A 14,278-nucleotide genomic window follows, 5' to 3' on the forward strand; every position below is an offset into this window, starting at 1 on the left:
CGGCTCGAGTAGAGGTGGCTGAGATGAGGATGTTAAGGTGGACTTGCGGGAAGACCTTAACAGACAGGATCCCGACGGGGGCTTTTAGAGCAGATTTTGAAGTAGGGATCATCATTAACAAGCTAAGGGAAGAGCGCTTGAGATGGTTTGGCCATGTTAATAGAAGGATGAAACTGCACCACTAAGGAGAGCGGAGTCTATTCACGTGGACGGCATACGAAGAAAGGGACGGCCTAAGATGAGGTGGGAGGATCGATTAGTGAAGGACCTAATAGAACTTGGCCTGTCGGAGGACATGACGTCGGATAGGACGGCATGGAGAACTAGGATTATAGTAGAATATTAGGTTAGGGTAGGATTTTTGGGCGACCTAGATAGTCATCTTTTCCCATATTGCCTTGCCAAAGGAGGTTTGTGAGGGTTTGGCCTAGAGAAGTGGCTCAGCTACGCTACAGAGGATTTTGACGTGACAGGAAGAGTGGTAGGTAGATGGAGGTGGAAGCACGGAATTCCGAATGCGCTAGAGGAGCTTCCGAGTAGAGGTAGTGGAATGCGAGGGTAAGACATATGGGTTTTAGATTTAGTAGACTTTTTATTTAGACTTTGGGTTCTCTGTGACCTTTCGTAGGGGTTGTTGGCCTTGAGTCTTGAGAGGCCTAAACCGAGGGGGGAGGTTACGCTTGTGTTTGTTCCCCCAAAATGTCTGTCGGAGGACGTGAACAATGAGAGTTTATCTAGAGGACTAGGTGTTTAGGACTAGTTTAATGGTTTGGAGAGCCGGTGAGAGGACTAGGATTAGTATAGCTAGGCGGCCTAAGTTCCCTTTTTTCCATAGGTTGTTTAGAAGTCATTACTGCCTTGGCACAATCGGGCTCCTTTCAAGTTTTGTCATTTCTTATATATATGTATGTTTGTCTTGGTTGTTTCTCACTACTTGTTCGAGTTACTTATTATTTTGCTACTTTTATGTTGTTTAATATGCCCAATATGGTTGCTATCGTATTTGTATTTGTATTGTCAAACATGTTTCTAAGATATCAGTAGGGTGCATGATTGATACTCGTTCGACCCGAATAGTAGCCGGACCTAGCAGACAGGTATTTCTTCTTTTCAGATTCTCGGCAGAGAGGTATGTTTTTCTAAACATTTCTCTTTTTCCATCTTGCACTCCTTTGTGGCCGGAGGTCCCTATGGAAGCAGTCTCTCTACCTTTGTGTAGAGGTAAGACTGTCTACAGCTTACCTCCCCCATACCCCGCGCATGGATTGGGTCATGTTGTTGTTGTTGCATCTAAATAAGCTCCCAGCTGGTTGTAATTTGTGCTTATGTTATACTACTAGTATTTAGCTTTAGTATGTGTACAGTTTTCAAACATTGATGTCTTCGAGTCTGCTCGGAACCAGTCGATTCCTGAGCCATTCGTTCTCCCCTCACGGTTGGCGGTCTTTTTTAAATCCATTCTAATATGCTAGTATTGATTGGATTTTTAATCTGCTTGATACGAGTTGGAGGTACGAAGTGCACACATGGTTGTAAAACTCTCCCAAGTCGGCCGAGTACCTAAAATAAACACTTGAATCCCCACCTTGCTGAGTCGAGTCCGAGTCACAAGTTCTTTTACCTCGATACGCACAAAATGATGATTAAAAGTGATTCTATCAAAAACTCCCGACTCCCCCCATAGAATTCAGTGAGTCTGGAGCCAAAAAGCGGGCCCAGGTGGATGTCAACCTATGCAAGGTCCTAGGGGCTACGGGTGGCGATCCTAGCATTCCTATTTTGGGTTCCATTAATGAAGACATTGTGGGTTACCTGGTCTACATGTCACATTCTTACTCGTATTAGTCTCCAAGTCATTGAACATTTTGTCCTTAGATAGGTTCTAGCTTAATTAGCTTACTGGTATCATGTTTTACCCCCTCACTGGTTCGTAAGATCAGGATTGTGTATATATATGTAATAATATGTATGAGTATTAGAATTGGAATGCAGTTCCTACCAAAACAATGTATCAGAATTAGAATGTTGTTTCTACCAAAACAATCTAACAGCCTTATAATCATGTTAGTAAAAGAATCTAAAAAAAAGAGAAAGAGAAAAAGATGATTTTATATTCACCAAGTTTCAACTTTCAAGCATTTCATTCAACACTTTATAATAAGCTTTAACAAAAGAGAGTAGTACCTCTGACCATGGACGAAAGTCGGCCTTATTGATCCAATGGTGGGGAGTGGAAAGGTCGTCGCTCAACGGATACTCTAGAGATAATAGCCTTATCCACCAAGAGAACTTATATGTATGAAACCCTTATAAAAACAACACCCTTTTTTGTCGAAAAGTTACAAATTTTGATATGCGAAATGACTGATACACCTTAACTTTTAATGAACGCTCATATTATATGGTTAGTCAAACTTTTTGTTTTATACAATTAATTAATTTACTTTATTTCCACTTATACGTTTTTAATGCTAATTGTAGAAGTCACCGATATGTCTTAAAACAAAATGAAAACATTATTTGTAGCCATTAGCAAAAACCACCATAACAAGTGGTCGGACTCCCATCGTATTGCTCATATATATAAATATCAAGTAAAATTAGTTGATAAATATAATATATTTAAAATAAATTAGATGACCATGTACCCTTAAATAAAATTTCACGTACCGTACAAGAATCTTCAAACTTTTGGTTCTATTAAAATAAGTTATATTATTGATCTAATGATTAAATTTTTATCCTATACATTTTATTTTAATATTTATTTTACAATACTCGGTCTTTTAAGTTATATTGATACTCATCATGTAACGATAGTATCTAAAATGATGACGATTCAACCAAATTTGAGTACACCATTACGGTTGATTTTAGGACTCTTTTTTTGCTTTGGATAAAGTATGAAAGGATCAAATTAATCATTTTAATAGTTTATGACAAAAAAAAAATAATAATAATAATAATAAAAAATTATCGGTTAAAGATCTCACTAGCGTGTGCACAAGAAATATACACTCCAAAACCAGCTGCGGTATTCAATTTCCAAACAATCTCCATTCCCGCTTTTGAAAGAAAAATCAGTGTTCGTTCCCATTGTCCACATACCATACAAAGTGTCATGTGGGGCCTACCAGAAAATCCACATCACCTCTCTCACAAATCACATGGAATATTATCTCCTCTTTTTCTAGAATACACTTTCGATACAAACTCCTTCCTTGTATTTATTTTCATTTTTACACATCATCATCAATCAATATAAATATATAACTTCACAACTAACCGTTTCCCAAAACCTATACACATATATATATATATATATAAACAAAGAATCAGTTACATAAAACAGAAATGGAGGCAGAACAGAAGCAACCTGTGATGATCGTTGGAGTAGATGACAGCGATCATAGTTTTTACGCACTCGAATGGACTTTAGATCACTTTTTTACTGCTTCTAATTTACAGTTTAAATTAGTAGTTGTTCACTCCAAACCTTCTCCTACTGCCGCTATCGGTTTCGCCGGTCCTGGTAATTAATTACCTCAATTTAACCGATTCAGATTTCCTATATTATTATTATTATTTACTTTTTTTTTAATAGTTTTTTAGTTATGAATTGTGTTTGTGAAAAGTTAAATTTGATGATTTTGATTTGTGTAGGTGTGGCCGATGTCTTTCCGATCGTTGATTCGGATTTGAAGAAGATCGCCGCGCGAGTTGTGGAACGAGCTAAGGAGCTTTGCCATTCGAAATCGGTTCGTGTTTCTTTTTTTTTTAGTTTGCTTTTGTATGTATTAACTTTTCGGGGAGTGATAAATCTACAACAAGTTTTTGTATCTACATCAATGCACGCTTTATACAGTTGTACACTGTGCAGTATAATATGTATGTTTATTATAGATGGCAGAAATTGATGTAGATATATTGTACAGCACGGAAAATAATAAATCCTCCTAATCATGTGATCTTGACCACTTGCTAGAATCAAAGGATGATATTAGGAAACAGAATGAGCAGAGGCGGTTCTCTTTAGGGGGGCGTGGGGGGCCCGGGCCACCGCCATTTTTTCGTTTAGTAGTACTAATATACCCGTATTTCGTCCAAAATAATCTATATCTATTAAATCGGCCCCAAGGATTATTTTGATACGTTTATAAATTTAATAGTCCAACAAAATTTACCTTTTTTGGTTTTTATAACCCACAATTAACTTAGTCCATTCAAAATTCTATGTTTTAGCCTACAATTCACAATCCACGTAACAAGGTCTTCCTTCCTTTTTTGAGTTTTAGGCTCTAAGGAAAAATAAAATTTACCTTTTTAGTTTTTATAACCCACAATTCACTTGGTCCATTCATAATTCTATGTTTTAGCCAACAATCCACAATCCACGTAACAAGGTATTTCTCCCACAATCCACAATCCAACGTCTTTTCTCTTGGTATATTCATAAGTCTTTGTAGTTTTTTGTTGGTTAGAAACTATGTATTAGTAATTTGAATGGAAAACTTAGATTATTAGTGTTATTTTTGTTTGACCCGACCCGATTAAGTGTATTTCATGACCATAATATAATACGCGGAACATAGCGATGGTAAAAAAAAAAATTTGGCCCCCACCGTTAAAATATTTGAGATCCGCCACTGAGAACGAGTGGATTACACTTATTATGTTTTAAGGTTTTAGGAGGATTATTAGGCTATTTATTGGGAGGATATCATTTCCCGTTTGTTACTACTAGTATTAGGTAATTGTATTTTTATTTTACTTTTTGCTGACGGTAGCAGTCACATAAGTTGTCAGCATAAGCAAATTGGTGTCATGTTACTTATTTACGAGATGAGTTCTTGGGTTCGAATCCTATTAGGTACAATCTTACAGGGATACCTCGATGAGGCCTTGTACACCCCAGTAAAAAAGACTTGCCTTCCTTGGGTATCCTTCTTTATATAAAGCGTCCTAAAGGTCTCACAAGACTACAAGAGACCTGGGTTTGAACTTTGAACCTTACTTAGAGCAGAGGTTGATGAAAACCCTTTTTTGGGGAAAAAAAAGTTTTCCAAAAGCTTGATACCATTAGGTGCAAAAGGCTTTTTTGATCAAAAGGTTGGCAATGCTCCCTTTTGAAGAAAAGCTTTTTCTCAATACACACACAAAGTCACAAACAAACGGGCAATATGAATTTTGGGGAAAAAAAAGTTTTCCAAAAACTTGATACCTTTTAAAAGCTTTCTAGGAAACAGCCACATGAATACTGTTTACCTCACATACATCAGAGGCGAAGGCTCGGCTTTGGGGATCCTCATTGTTTACCTGTTTTCACAAAATTATATAAGATGAGTGGTTATGTGATTGGGTAATTGAAATAGATGTTGAATGATTCATTTGAAACTATATGCCATCTAATGTTTAGAGTTAAGGGCATGTGGAATTGGAATAACATGTGGATTGTGAATGTCCTTTCTGTTTTGTTTTTTTTTTTTTTTTTCGTTGGAACTATTACCATGAATTGCGATTGAAGTTTTTGGTCGTTTGAGGTTAAATTGTTTTATTTACATATTGATTTATTTTCTTGCACTTGTTTGAATGGTGTCTAAGAGTTCATTTATCTATGTAGGTCGATGATGTGAAATTTGAAGTTGTGGAAGGTGATGCTAGGAATGTACTATGTGAAGCTGTAGAGAGGCACCATGCTACAATGTTGGTAGTTGGTAGTCATGGTTATGGAGCAATTAAAAGGTAAGTGAATATTTATAGAAATACTAAATTAATGAAAGTAATCTCTGATAGTGGTAGAGTGGCTTTCGATTTTTGTATGTTAAAATTTCATTGCAGATCACTTATGTGTCTGATCATGTCTACATTATTTAACGTCGTACAAAATGCTTTTTGTAGGGCTGTTTTGGGGAGTGTAAGTGACTATGTTACACATCACGCCCATTGTACAGTGATGATAGTGAAGAAGCCGAAAACCAAACACTAAGCAAACCTGGCAGCTTTACCCCGAGTAAGCAACAAATGGTGGTTTTTGCTTGCTGTAATTATATTCTTCCAGTCTTGGCTTTAAATTGTTGTAGACATTAGTGTCTGTCTACCTTATCAACCAACTGCAACTTGAAAGGACGTTGGTCTTCATTACTAGGGTGTTTGTGTATGTGTCATATAAAGATTATATGATAGTGTTCGTCATACATGTTTGATGGCTCTTAATAAACCTGTATTGACTATTTGCTTCTCTTGAAACCCTTAGTAAATGGATGGCAATATGAATTTTATCTTATGGTGAGATGGTAATACCTTAATACACAACCTACTAATCTGAAATCATGGTAGTAAGGTGATACTCATATTCGCTATATGATATAGGTAACTAGTGCCAATATGACTTTCTGCCAATTATACGCAAAGGAAAGTCAAACCCATTATATTGGAAACACTAAATGAAATTCAGACTGTCTGCCAATTTTTTTAACCACGACCTTTTCTCATGAAAGTTTTTTCTGGGGAGAAAAACAGAGTACCAATATGCAGATCCCCTGGGAGATCTTTTCAAGTAGGTTTCATTAAAATCAACATAGTCACAGAAGAGGACAAAAACATCTATGAAGGTCGAAGGCCCAGACAAAGTATCCCTTTCTGTTTGACCCATTCCTGAATATGCATTGAAGAGAGATATCGTTATTTGATAAGCATATTATTAGATATAAAAAGATGCTTAATAGTTGAGCATGGTTCAAGTACAACAATAAGTTGTCCTGTGAATGCTAATCTAGGATTATGTAGGAGAATATGACATTCTCTGGAGAAATTGTGCGGATACAACCATTACAACCTAACTGCATCAAGCAGACTCACTATGTATGCATGCAAGTACTTGACCTTTGTGTGTTATGTCATTCAGCGAACCATTGTGTGGAGTTAATTGGCCTGACAAAATGTTATGCTAACAAAATATTCATCAGCAATGGTTGCCATATTCATGTCAGACCATGAGAATATAAGTAGATATATAACAATATTTATACCATTTTCTTGAATATAAATGGGGGGTTGCCAATTTGCCATACTCATGTTTGAAATACGCCAGAATTTTTTCTAAGCCTGATAGATTCGTTTTAAACTGTGGCAGATAGACCCTTATTAGTATCCATAATACCATAAGAGTTAGTACAATGGTACCTATTTGGTCTTCTGAAGTCAAATTACAATTTCCAAGTTCAATACTGACACTAGTTTTGCTAGAAGTGCAATACGTCATCTCAGTTTCTAAAGCTAGCCAAACTTTGATTATGACAATTATAATTCACTAACATCCTAGCAACATGGGAATGGACAGAGTGAAAATCAGTCGACCAAACTAGCTAGATTACATCACCGTACCTGATTTATGAAACCTCCATCTGCAAATAAGAGAAGAATTTAAGTGATCATCACTGATTTGTATCGCATTGTATTGTATTGTAGTGGTTCACACCCAATACGTCGTATACCTGTATAAACCTTTAATCACCTTCTTTTCATGTTCGGTAAATGTTGGAATCCACAGTGGATGCATTGTTCTTTTATACATCAAGATAGTCTCCAAACCCCAAAGGGTTGACAAATCTGAATCATATTTGCTATGGCATTTTCCGCCAATCGGTCTGAGGTTCACACTATGCAGCTAACTGTTTAATCCAATGAGAGTATGCTGATTGCTGAATCACCAGCAGTTCATCACCGGACATCAGCAACAATAAGTTTGCTCTTCAGTATCTACTTTATTTTCACAACAAAATTTTTTTAACTTGAAGACGTATATTACACTTTATATATACTTAATTATAAATTAACAGAGTAGATTGTACATGTGTAATATGGAAGTCTATATATAGGGGCCCATGGTAACTGATCATAACACACGACTACTGTATACATTCTTTGGATTGTAATGTTGATTTGGAAGAAGGTAATTGTTGTAAATTCTATTTTCTTTGGTATAGTCTGGCAGCAGTAGTTTATGCAACTGTGCAAGCAATATATTATGAGCCACAATGTAACAGTCAGTTGAGGAGTTCCCACTGGTGCAGTCGATTCCAAACGGGTAGGAACAACACTATGCCCATGCTATTGGCCTAGTTAAATGCGGTCCAATGCAAAACCCGTTTCACCAAATTCTCTGAAGCATGCATCTGTTCTTGATTACTATTTAGAAAACAGTTTAGAAAGATGATGAGTTTGATAATGATATCTGTTGTTATGACGGCAATGGTTGTGTGATAGTAAGAGGGAAAAAATGGTGAGACCATCAAAAGTATGACCAAACAACCTGGGTCACTTAAATTTATAACCGAATGAAATCAGCACATTAATTACACAATGGAGATTTAGCTCAATTGGCATGGAAAAATAAAAGGATGGATACGAGGTCTCATTCAAATTCGATGCAGACGGGCTTTACCACAGTGGACCTCTTGACATTACCCAAAACTGATGTTTTTGGTGGGCAATGGCTAATCTAGCACTGTCTTCATTGGGTATCCCAGGTAGCCATGCATTCATCTATGTTAAACTTGAACTGCGAGTTTGCTTCTACAATACCCAATGACACCATCAATTCATGCAACTACTAATTAACAGACAACTCACATTTAATGAATAAAACTTTGTAACTATTTATCAGCAAAAAAACTATCTACTAATCAATTATACTTGTAATACTTCCATGAGCATGACTAAAAATCCTTGGATTTTTTCATGTGTGTCATTCATAACTTCAGACACCCTCCTATATGTCACTGCAAAATTGCTTCAATCTCTATTATTAGCTTCAATCCTCTTCTTGGTTATTTACTTAGATAAGAAATCCATTCTACTTTGTTCATACACATTTTTTTCAATATGGACACAACTCCAGAAAAGAACAATATTTTGTGACATTTAAAGGCTGACAAACCAAAAACAGCCCTATGTTCCACGAGACCAAGACAGATGAAACAATTGACGTGTTAAAAAGCACCCACACGGCCACTTGATGGTTTGTAACTTTGTATGCTACTTAATCCTCACATTTGTGTGTTAAAGCAACCGTTGATATTGTATGCAAAGTCTTACGGTGCATATACCCATCCTTTGCTAAACGAACTGGAATTAGCGAGCTTTAAATAAAAAACAGTAAATCGGTCCAACAATAAATTCCAATACAACAAACTTATGAAATTTGGTCTAGCAAATATAAATAGGCAGTCACCAATCCCAAATCCATGCATGACCGAACATTTGTAACAAGAAATATTCCATATTCAATTTAGTTAGCTTAGGTAACTGATAACCCACTCTTAAACGGCAAACATGTAACCAAGTAACCTTCCTGCATCCGTCATTGCCTAACAATCAATTGCTCTATCACCTGCCAAAGTTCCATCATTACTGAAACAGCAACCAACATGTGTTTGAAGCTATATGTTAATTGTTATTACAAGGTGGATGTACAAAGAATGAAATGTGTACATGCAAAACATACCGAGATTAACTCTTGCTCCTGCTACGACTCCTGCTCTTGCTTGGGCTCCTGCTCTTGCTAGGACTGCGCTTCTTAGGACTTTTACTAACACGCTTAGAGCGCTGAGTTCAGAAGAAAATACAACATAACACAAATACCAAGGGTTTTAACTGTGAGTATGAATTCTATTAATTTTGATGGGACGATGACAGACATATTATGAGCAAATTAAAAGGGGGTTTAGCTTTAGAAGATGGAACTGAATTAAGGTTAGACTTACAGATGGTGGTGGGGATCTGGATCTTGAGGGAGATCTGCAAAAGTTCCAGAAACAAGCGAGTTTAATATCCAAAAGTTCCTCTTTTTAATTACTCTGGGCCAAGAGCCTTGATGCCACTTCCACGTCAGAGAATCAGTAACCAAAATCAATACAATGAATGCAAAATCCACAAAAATTTAGCCAGCCATATATCCTCAAATGAGAAGAAAAGTATGCAAATTAAGATGCAAGTGAACAAGATACCAATTAAGCCAACAAATAAGTTGGACACCATGCTTTATTTCTACATGTCAATTGCAGAAGCAATGATATGATCCAACTGTTAAGACCCTGATTGCCATAGCCCATAATCCATTATCATATAGCATCTATTCACAATCCAGCTTTTTCATTGCAATCCATATCCATGATTCTTCATGTTCCAATAAAAATTGTTATAGTTGGTGATATGATATCCCACCAAGATCCTAACATGCAATCCCATGAGAGCTGTATATATCCATATCTAGAAAGGCAGAAACAAGGGAGTTTCATATTTAAACAATTTTAACGATTAAGAATCGCTGATTGCTAAGGTAACCATGTTCTTCACAAGTCTACCGACACAAAACCAAAATCCAACCCACACTGTAATATACTTTCGAGCCAGGACCCTAAATAAGAATGTACCTTTCAAACTAAATTCTATTAGAACACTCGTTCCTACAACTATATTGTATAATATTTATCTGAAGCAATCCTATAGCTTATGCACATCTCCTACTGCATATATTGAAAAAATAATTTCTGAGCATAACAATAACATAAGATATGAACAAATACTAATGAACTGACCAAAGCAACTCAACAAGAAATAGCAAAGGATTCATGACTTATAAATAGTATATGCAATTGGACTTGAATCCGTTCTAAATAAAGTACAATATGAAATAAACAGCAACGTTATGAAAAGCATGTATCCTGTACCTTGCTTTTGATGGGCGGGGAGAAGCAGACTTCGAACGAGCACGAGGAGAAGCAGACTTCGAACGAGATTTTGAACGACGAGAAGATTTCGCTTTTGGAGACTTGCTGTACAAGTATAATAAGATAAAATATAATTTTGAAATGAGAAACAACGTCATCTTAAGACTGAAGTACAACAGAACAAGCTTTCTTATTGCTTTAACAACCTTCGGCTCCTGCTGCGACTACGGCTATAGCTCCTACTCCTGCTCCTGCTGCGACTACGGCTCCGGCTCCTAGAGCGGCTTGAATCATATTCCTTTACCTATAAGTAATTTAAGAAGGGTAAACCACAAAAGGCACAAAAAAAAATGCTTCATGCACATAACCATCAACATAAAAGTTATGATCGTACACGAATAACTCCACGTGAGAAAGCATTTCGGAACTCAGAGTCATCCAATTTCCTTATCTGCGGGGAAAGAAAAAAATAGTGAGTATTGAACGTCACTTGTAACTTCAAAAGATAAATCACAACGTGGATAATAAAATATTATTTACTGCATATTTCATGTCATCATAATTTGTGTAGTCTACAATCCCTGTGGTTCCTGCAAAACAACCAGCATCAAAATGTTAGACTTGCAACTAAAGTAGAATTAACATATCTATTTAACAAGATACATTTTAATTGAAAACCTCAATCCGCTAATAATCTTACCACCACCCTCTTTAAAAACTTGGGAGAAGCAAACATCCCCAGCTCGACGCATGTGATCCTGGAAAACAAGAATGAGGTCATCAAACTCGGAAAACTGCTTGAGGAAAAAGAATCATTGCAATCGGTGAGACCAAGGCCTTTAGATAGCGAGTAGACTACCATCGAAAGACAACCTAAACCAAACTAAAAACATAGGCCAAGATTCCCCTCTATTGAGTTCGTACGATTCACTTATTTACTAAGTTCTACTTTAGCAAACTAAATACTTCAATATTATCCTAAAAGAACAATTCGGCTTCAATTAAAGATCAGAATGCCCATAAGTCAGATACAAAATGCTGAAGTGACTCAACTAGCTAGAAGTATCAAAACCAAGAAGTCATTAACACAAATAAGGGGTTGACACCACCAACAATTACGACCAGAAGGGAATGATGAAGCCACTAGTTATCATAAACCATACTGACCTTAAGGTCTTGCCATGAAGCAGAAGAAGGCAATCCAGTCACCAAAACTGCATAGATAGAATATATATGAACATACATAAGATCAAAGTATTACAATAAAATGGCTAAAACATGCACTTTCAAGATGAAACCCCACCTCTATAATCAGACCGCCTAGAAACTCCACCATGGCCACCACCACCACCACCACCACCCCGACTACTTCCATGACTATTATAACGATCCGTAGAAGATGAATTGCCACGGCCACCATGAGCAAGCTCGACCTATTATTAGAAAATTATTACTTTGTTGACAGTTACTAACATTACCATCAAAACAGCTTTACAAGTTATCCATGACATACCCTCAATCTATGCCCATCAAAATCATAGCCATCCCGGCCCCTGATGGCATCTTCAGCATCCCGGGCCTCTTCAAACTATGAAAAAAACTATCCCGTATAAAAAAAAAGAAAAAAAAAATACATAAGCAACAACTTCAAAAAGATGAAGATCCTCACCTCAACAAAAGCATAACCTGGAGGTCTAGGTGGAACCTTCAGATCAATGCGAGCTATTGGACCATACTGCAAAAACAATTTGAAAACAATAAACTGTTAAGCGTGGCAATATCGCTTCTTGGCAGATGCCAGATCATAGCACAGATCGTTCGTGTAGGTAATAATAACTTTTTAAATTCCATTTACTCTATCTAAACTTCCAGTACTATCTAAAAAGTTTTAAACATTGAACATTACCTACCATAAACAACAACCTCATTCCATGGAAAAGGTTAAACACTCTCTTAGACATGCAACTTTCAAAAATATCAACTTCTAAGACGAGGTCACTTACAGTTTAAATATAATGAAGTTAAAATCACCCAAATGTAGAATCCATTAAAGTTTTCACTTTTTAGTTGCTTAGTCACTACAAGCATGTAGACTACTCTCCCTATCGCTAATTATCCAAAAAGTTCCAAACTTTAAACGTTGCCTACCGTACCCTCATTCCATAGCAAAATTTAAACACTCTCTTGGACATGCAACTTATGAAGATAACAACTTCTACAACGGGGTCACTTGTAGTTTAAACTTTAAATTACCTAAATGAACTTCAATTACCCACATGTACAATCCAGTAAAGTTATCAATTTCCTTGTTACTTATCCTTCTTAACCCAAAAGCATCTACAAAAGTTCCAAAGTTTGAACAGTACCTACCCTAAACAACGACCTCATTCCATGGCAAAATTTAAACGCTCTCTTAAACATGCAACTTTCAAAAATAACAACTTCTACGACAGGGTCACTTACAATTTAAATCACCTAAATGAACTTTAAAATTACGCACATGTACAATCCAGTAAAGTTATGAATTTCCTTGTTACTTATTCTTTTTAACCCAAAAGCATCTACAAGCTTGTGAACTACTCTCAATATCGCCAATTGGCCTAAACATCGACTCTAACCCTTCATTTTTCAAGCAATACATTCCTAACAAATTCTCCCTACATATATATATATATTCATATTATGATATTCATTACATATATATGACTTATGATAATAATACTGAGCTACGGCTTAAATTTCGAAACAATTTCTTTTATAAAATAATAATAATAATAATAAATAATAATAATAATAATAATAATAATAATAATAATAATAATGTTTGAGATGAAATAAAAATCAGTCACCTTGTAAAACAAATCTTCAACTTCGCGTTCGCGAATATCACCCGGAAGATTTCCAACATATAAAGTCCTGCTTGACCTACTCATTTTTCCTGTTTACAATAACAATATATTTATATGAAATAAGTGATTTTTCTTAAAGAATATCTGAATAGATTAAATAAAATTACCGTAACCTTGCGATCGGAAATTATTGTTGATATATAATATACGGAAATGATAATTATAATACCTTTGAAAATATGATAGATCCGGCCGCCAGAAGTAGTTAGGGTTCGGACACAGATAGATACAAAGTTGTTAGATTAGAAAGTGAAATACGAAGTGTGGGGATTTGATGGAGTGTGTTAAAGTGTACGGTGGAACTGAGTTTGAATCTGTGGATCTAACGGCTTTAGCAAGCTTTCGTTTAAGAATATTCCAAGGATATGAATTTAGTAAGCCCAGCCAAGGCCAGTTCTTTTGGGCTTTAATTCGTGAGAGTCCATTGCTTATTATAAGTTTGACGATTCTAAGTTTCTAACATAAAATTATAATTTTACCGGTGTAAATCCAAAATCACAATGAGAGTTTATAATGTGTTGTCTTAACCGGGTCTATGTTAAAAGCTATTTCCCACATTGTTTTTAGGTTGTTTTATATGTAATTGTTAGTCATTTTAATGTATATTCGATGCTTTATGGTATGTGCGAGTGCTTTCAG

The 14,278-nt window shown here is 36.0% G+C and overlaps 2 protein-coding genes across 7 annotated transcripts; one reads left to right on the top strand and one right to left on the bottom strand.

Moving 5' to 3' along the window:
• Positions 1–3,230: 3,230 nt before the first annotated feature.
• Positions 3,231–6,283, top strand: LOC122582432 (universal stress protein PHOS34). The gene is made up of 4 exons (XM_043754821.1): positions 3,231–3,532; positions 3,664–3,758; positions 5,621–5,742; positions 5,899–6,283. Exons 1-4 carry the CDS (start codon positions 3,355–3,357, stop codon positions 5,984–5,986), a joined length of 483 nt encoding a protein of 160 aa, XP_043610756.1. The 5' UTR covers positions 3,231–3,354; the 3' UTR covers positions 5,987–6,283.
• A 2,830-nt stretch (positions 6,284–9,113) lies between these two features.
• Positions 9,114–13,938, bottom strand: LOC122582429 (serine/arginine-rich-splicing factor SR34-like). Of its 6 annotated transcripts, none has more exons than XM_043754819.1 (14): positions 13,809–13,931; positions 13,580–13,668; positions 12,400–12,465; positions 12,244–12,318; positions 12,034–12,163; positions 11,898–11,944; positions 11,431–11,488; positions 11,271–11,320; positions 11,125–11,181; positions 10,937–11,034; positions 10,731–10,835; positions 9,765–9,798; positions 9,506–9,606; positions 9,114–9,391 (listed from the first exon to the last, which is right to left on the bottom strand). In XM_043754819.1, exons 2-13 carry the CDS (start codon positions 13,661–13,663, stop codon positions 9,511–9,513), a joined length of 900 nt encoding a protein of 299 aa, XP_043610754.1. In that variant the 5' UTR covers positions 13,664–13,668; positions 13,809–13,931; the 3' UTR covers positions 9,114–9,391; positions 9,506–9,510. The 6 variants fall into 6 exon arrangements, 3 of the variants coding, with proteins under 3 accessions (XP_043610754.1, XP_043610753.1, XP_043610755.1); XM_043754818.1 differs by having other exon boundaries at positions 9,114–9,411; XM_043754820.1 differs by lacking the exon at positions 13,809–13,931 and adding an exon at positions 13,753–13,796 and having other exon boundaries at positions 9,114–9,411.
• Between the last annotated feature and the right edge of the window lie 340 nt (positions 13,939–14,278).

This window comes from Erigeron canadensis, chromosome 9 (genome assembly GCF_010389155.1).
Source record: "Erigeron canadensis isolate Cc75 chromosome 9, C_canadensis_v1, whole genome shotgun sequence".
Taxonomy (NCBI): domain Eukaryota; kingdom Viridiplantae; phylum Streptophyta; class Magnoliopsida; order Asterales; family Asteraceae; genus Erigeron; species Erigeron canadensis.

Coding starts and splice junctions, on each gene's coding strand:
- LOC122582432 (XM_043754821.1), top strand. CDS start 3,355: ATGGAGGCAGAACAGAAGCAACCTGTGATGATCGTTGGAGTAGATGAC. Junction 3,759..5,620: donor AGCTTTGCCATTCGAAATCG/GTTCGTGTTTCT, acceptor TTATCTATGTAG/GTCGATGATGTGAAATTTGA. Junction 5,743..5,898: donor GGTTATGGAGCAATTAAAAG/GTAAGTGAATAT, acceptor TGCTTTTTGTAG/GGCTGTTTTGGGGAGTGTAA.
- LOC122582429 (XM_043754819.1), bottom strand. CDS start 13,663: ATGAGTAGGTCAAGCAGGACTTTATATGTTGGAAATCTTCCGGGTGAT. Junction 11,945..12,033: donor TAGGCGGTCTGATTATAGAG/GTGGGGTTTCAT, acceptor CTATCTATGCAG/TTTTGGTGACTGGATTGCCT. Junction 11,321..11,430: donor AGTTTTTAAAGAGGGTGGTG/GTAAGATTATTA, acceptor GTTGTTTTGCAG/GAACCACAGGGATTGTAGAC.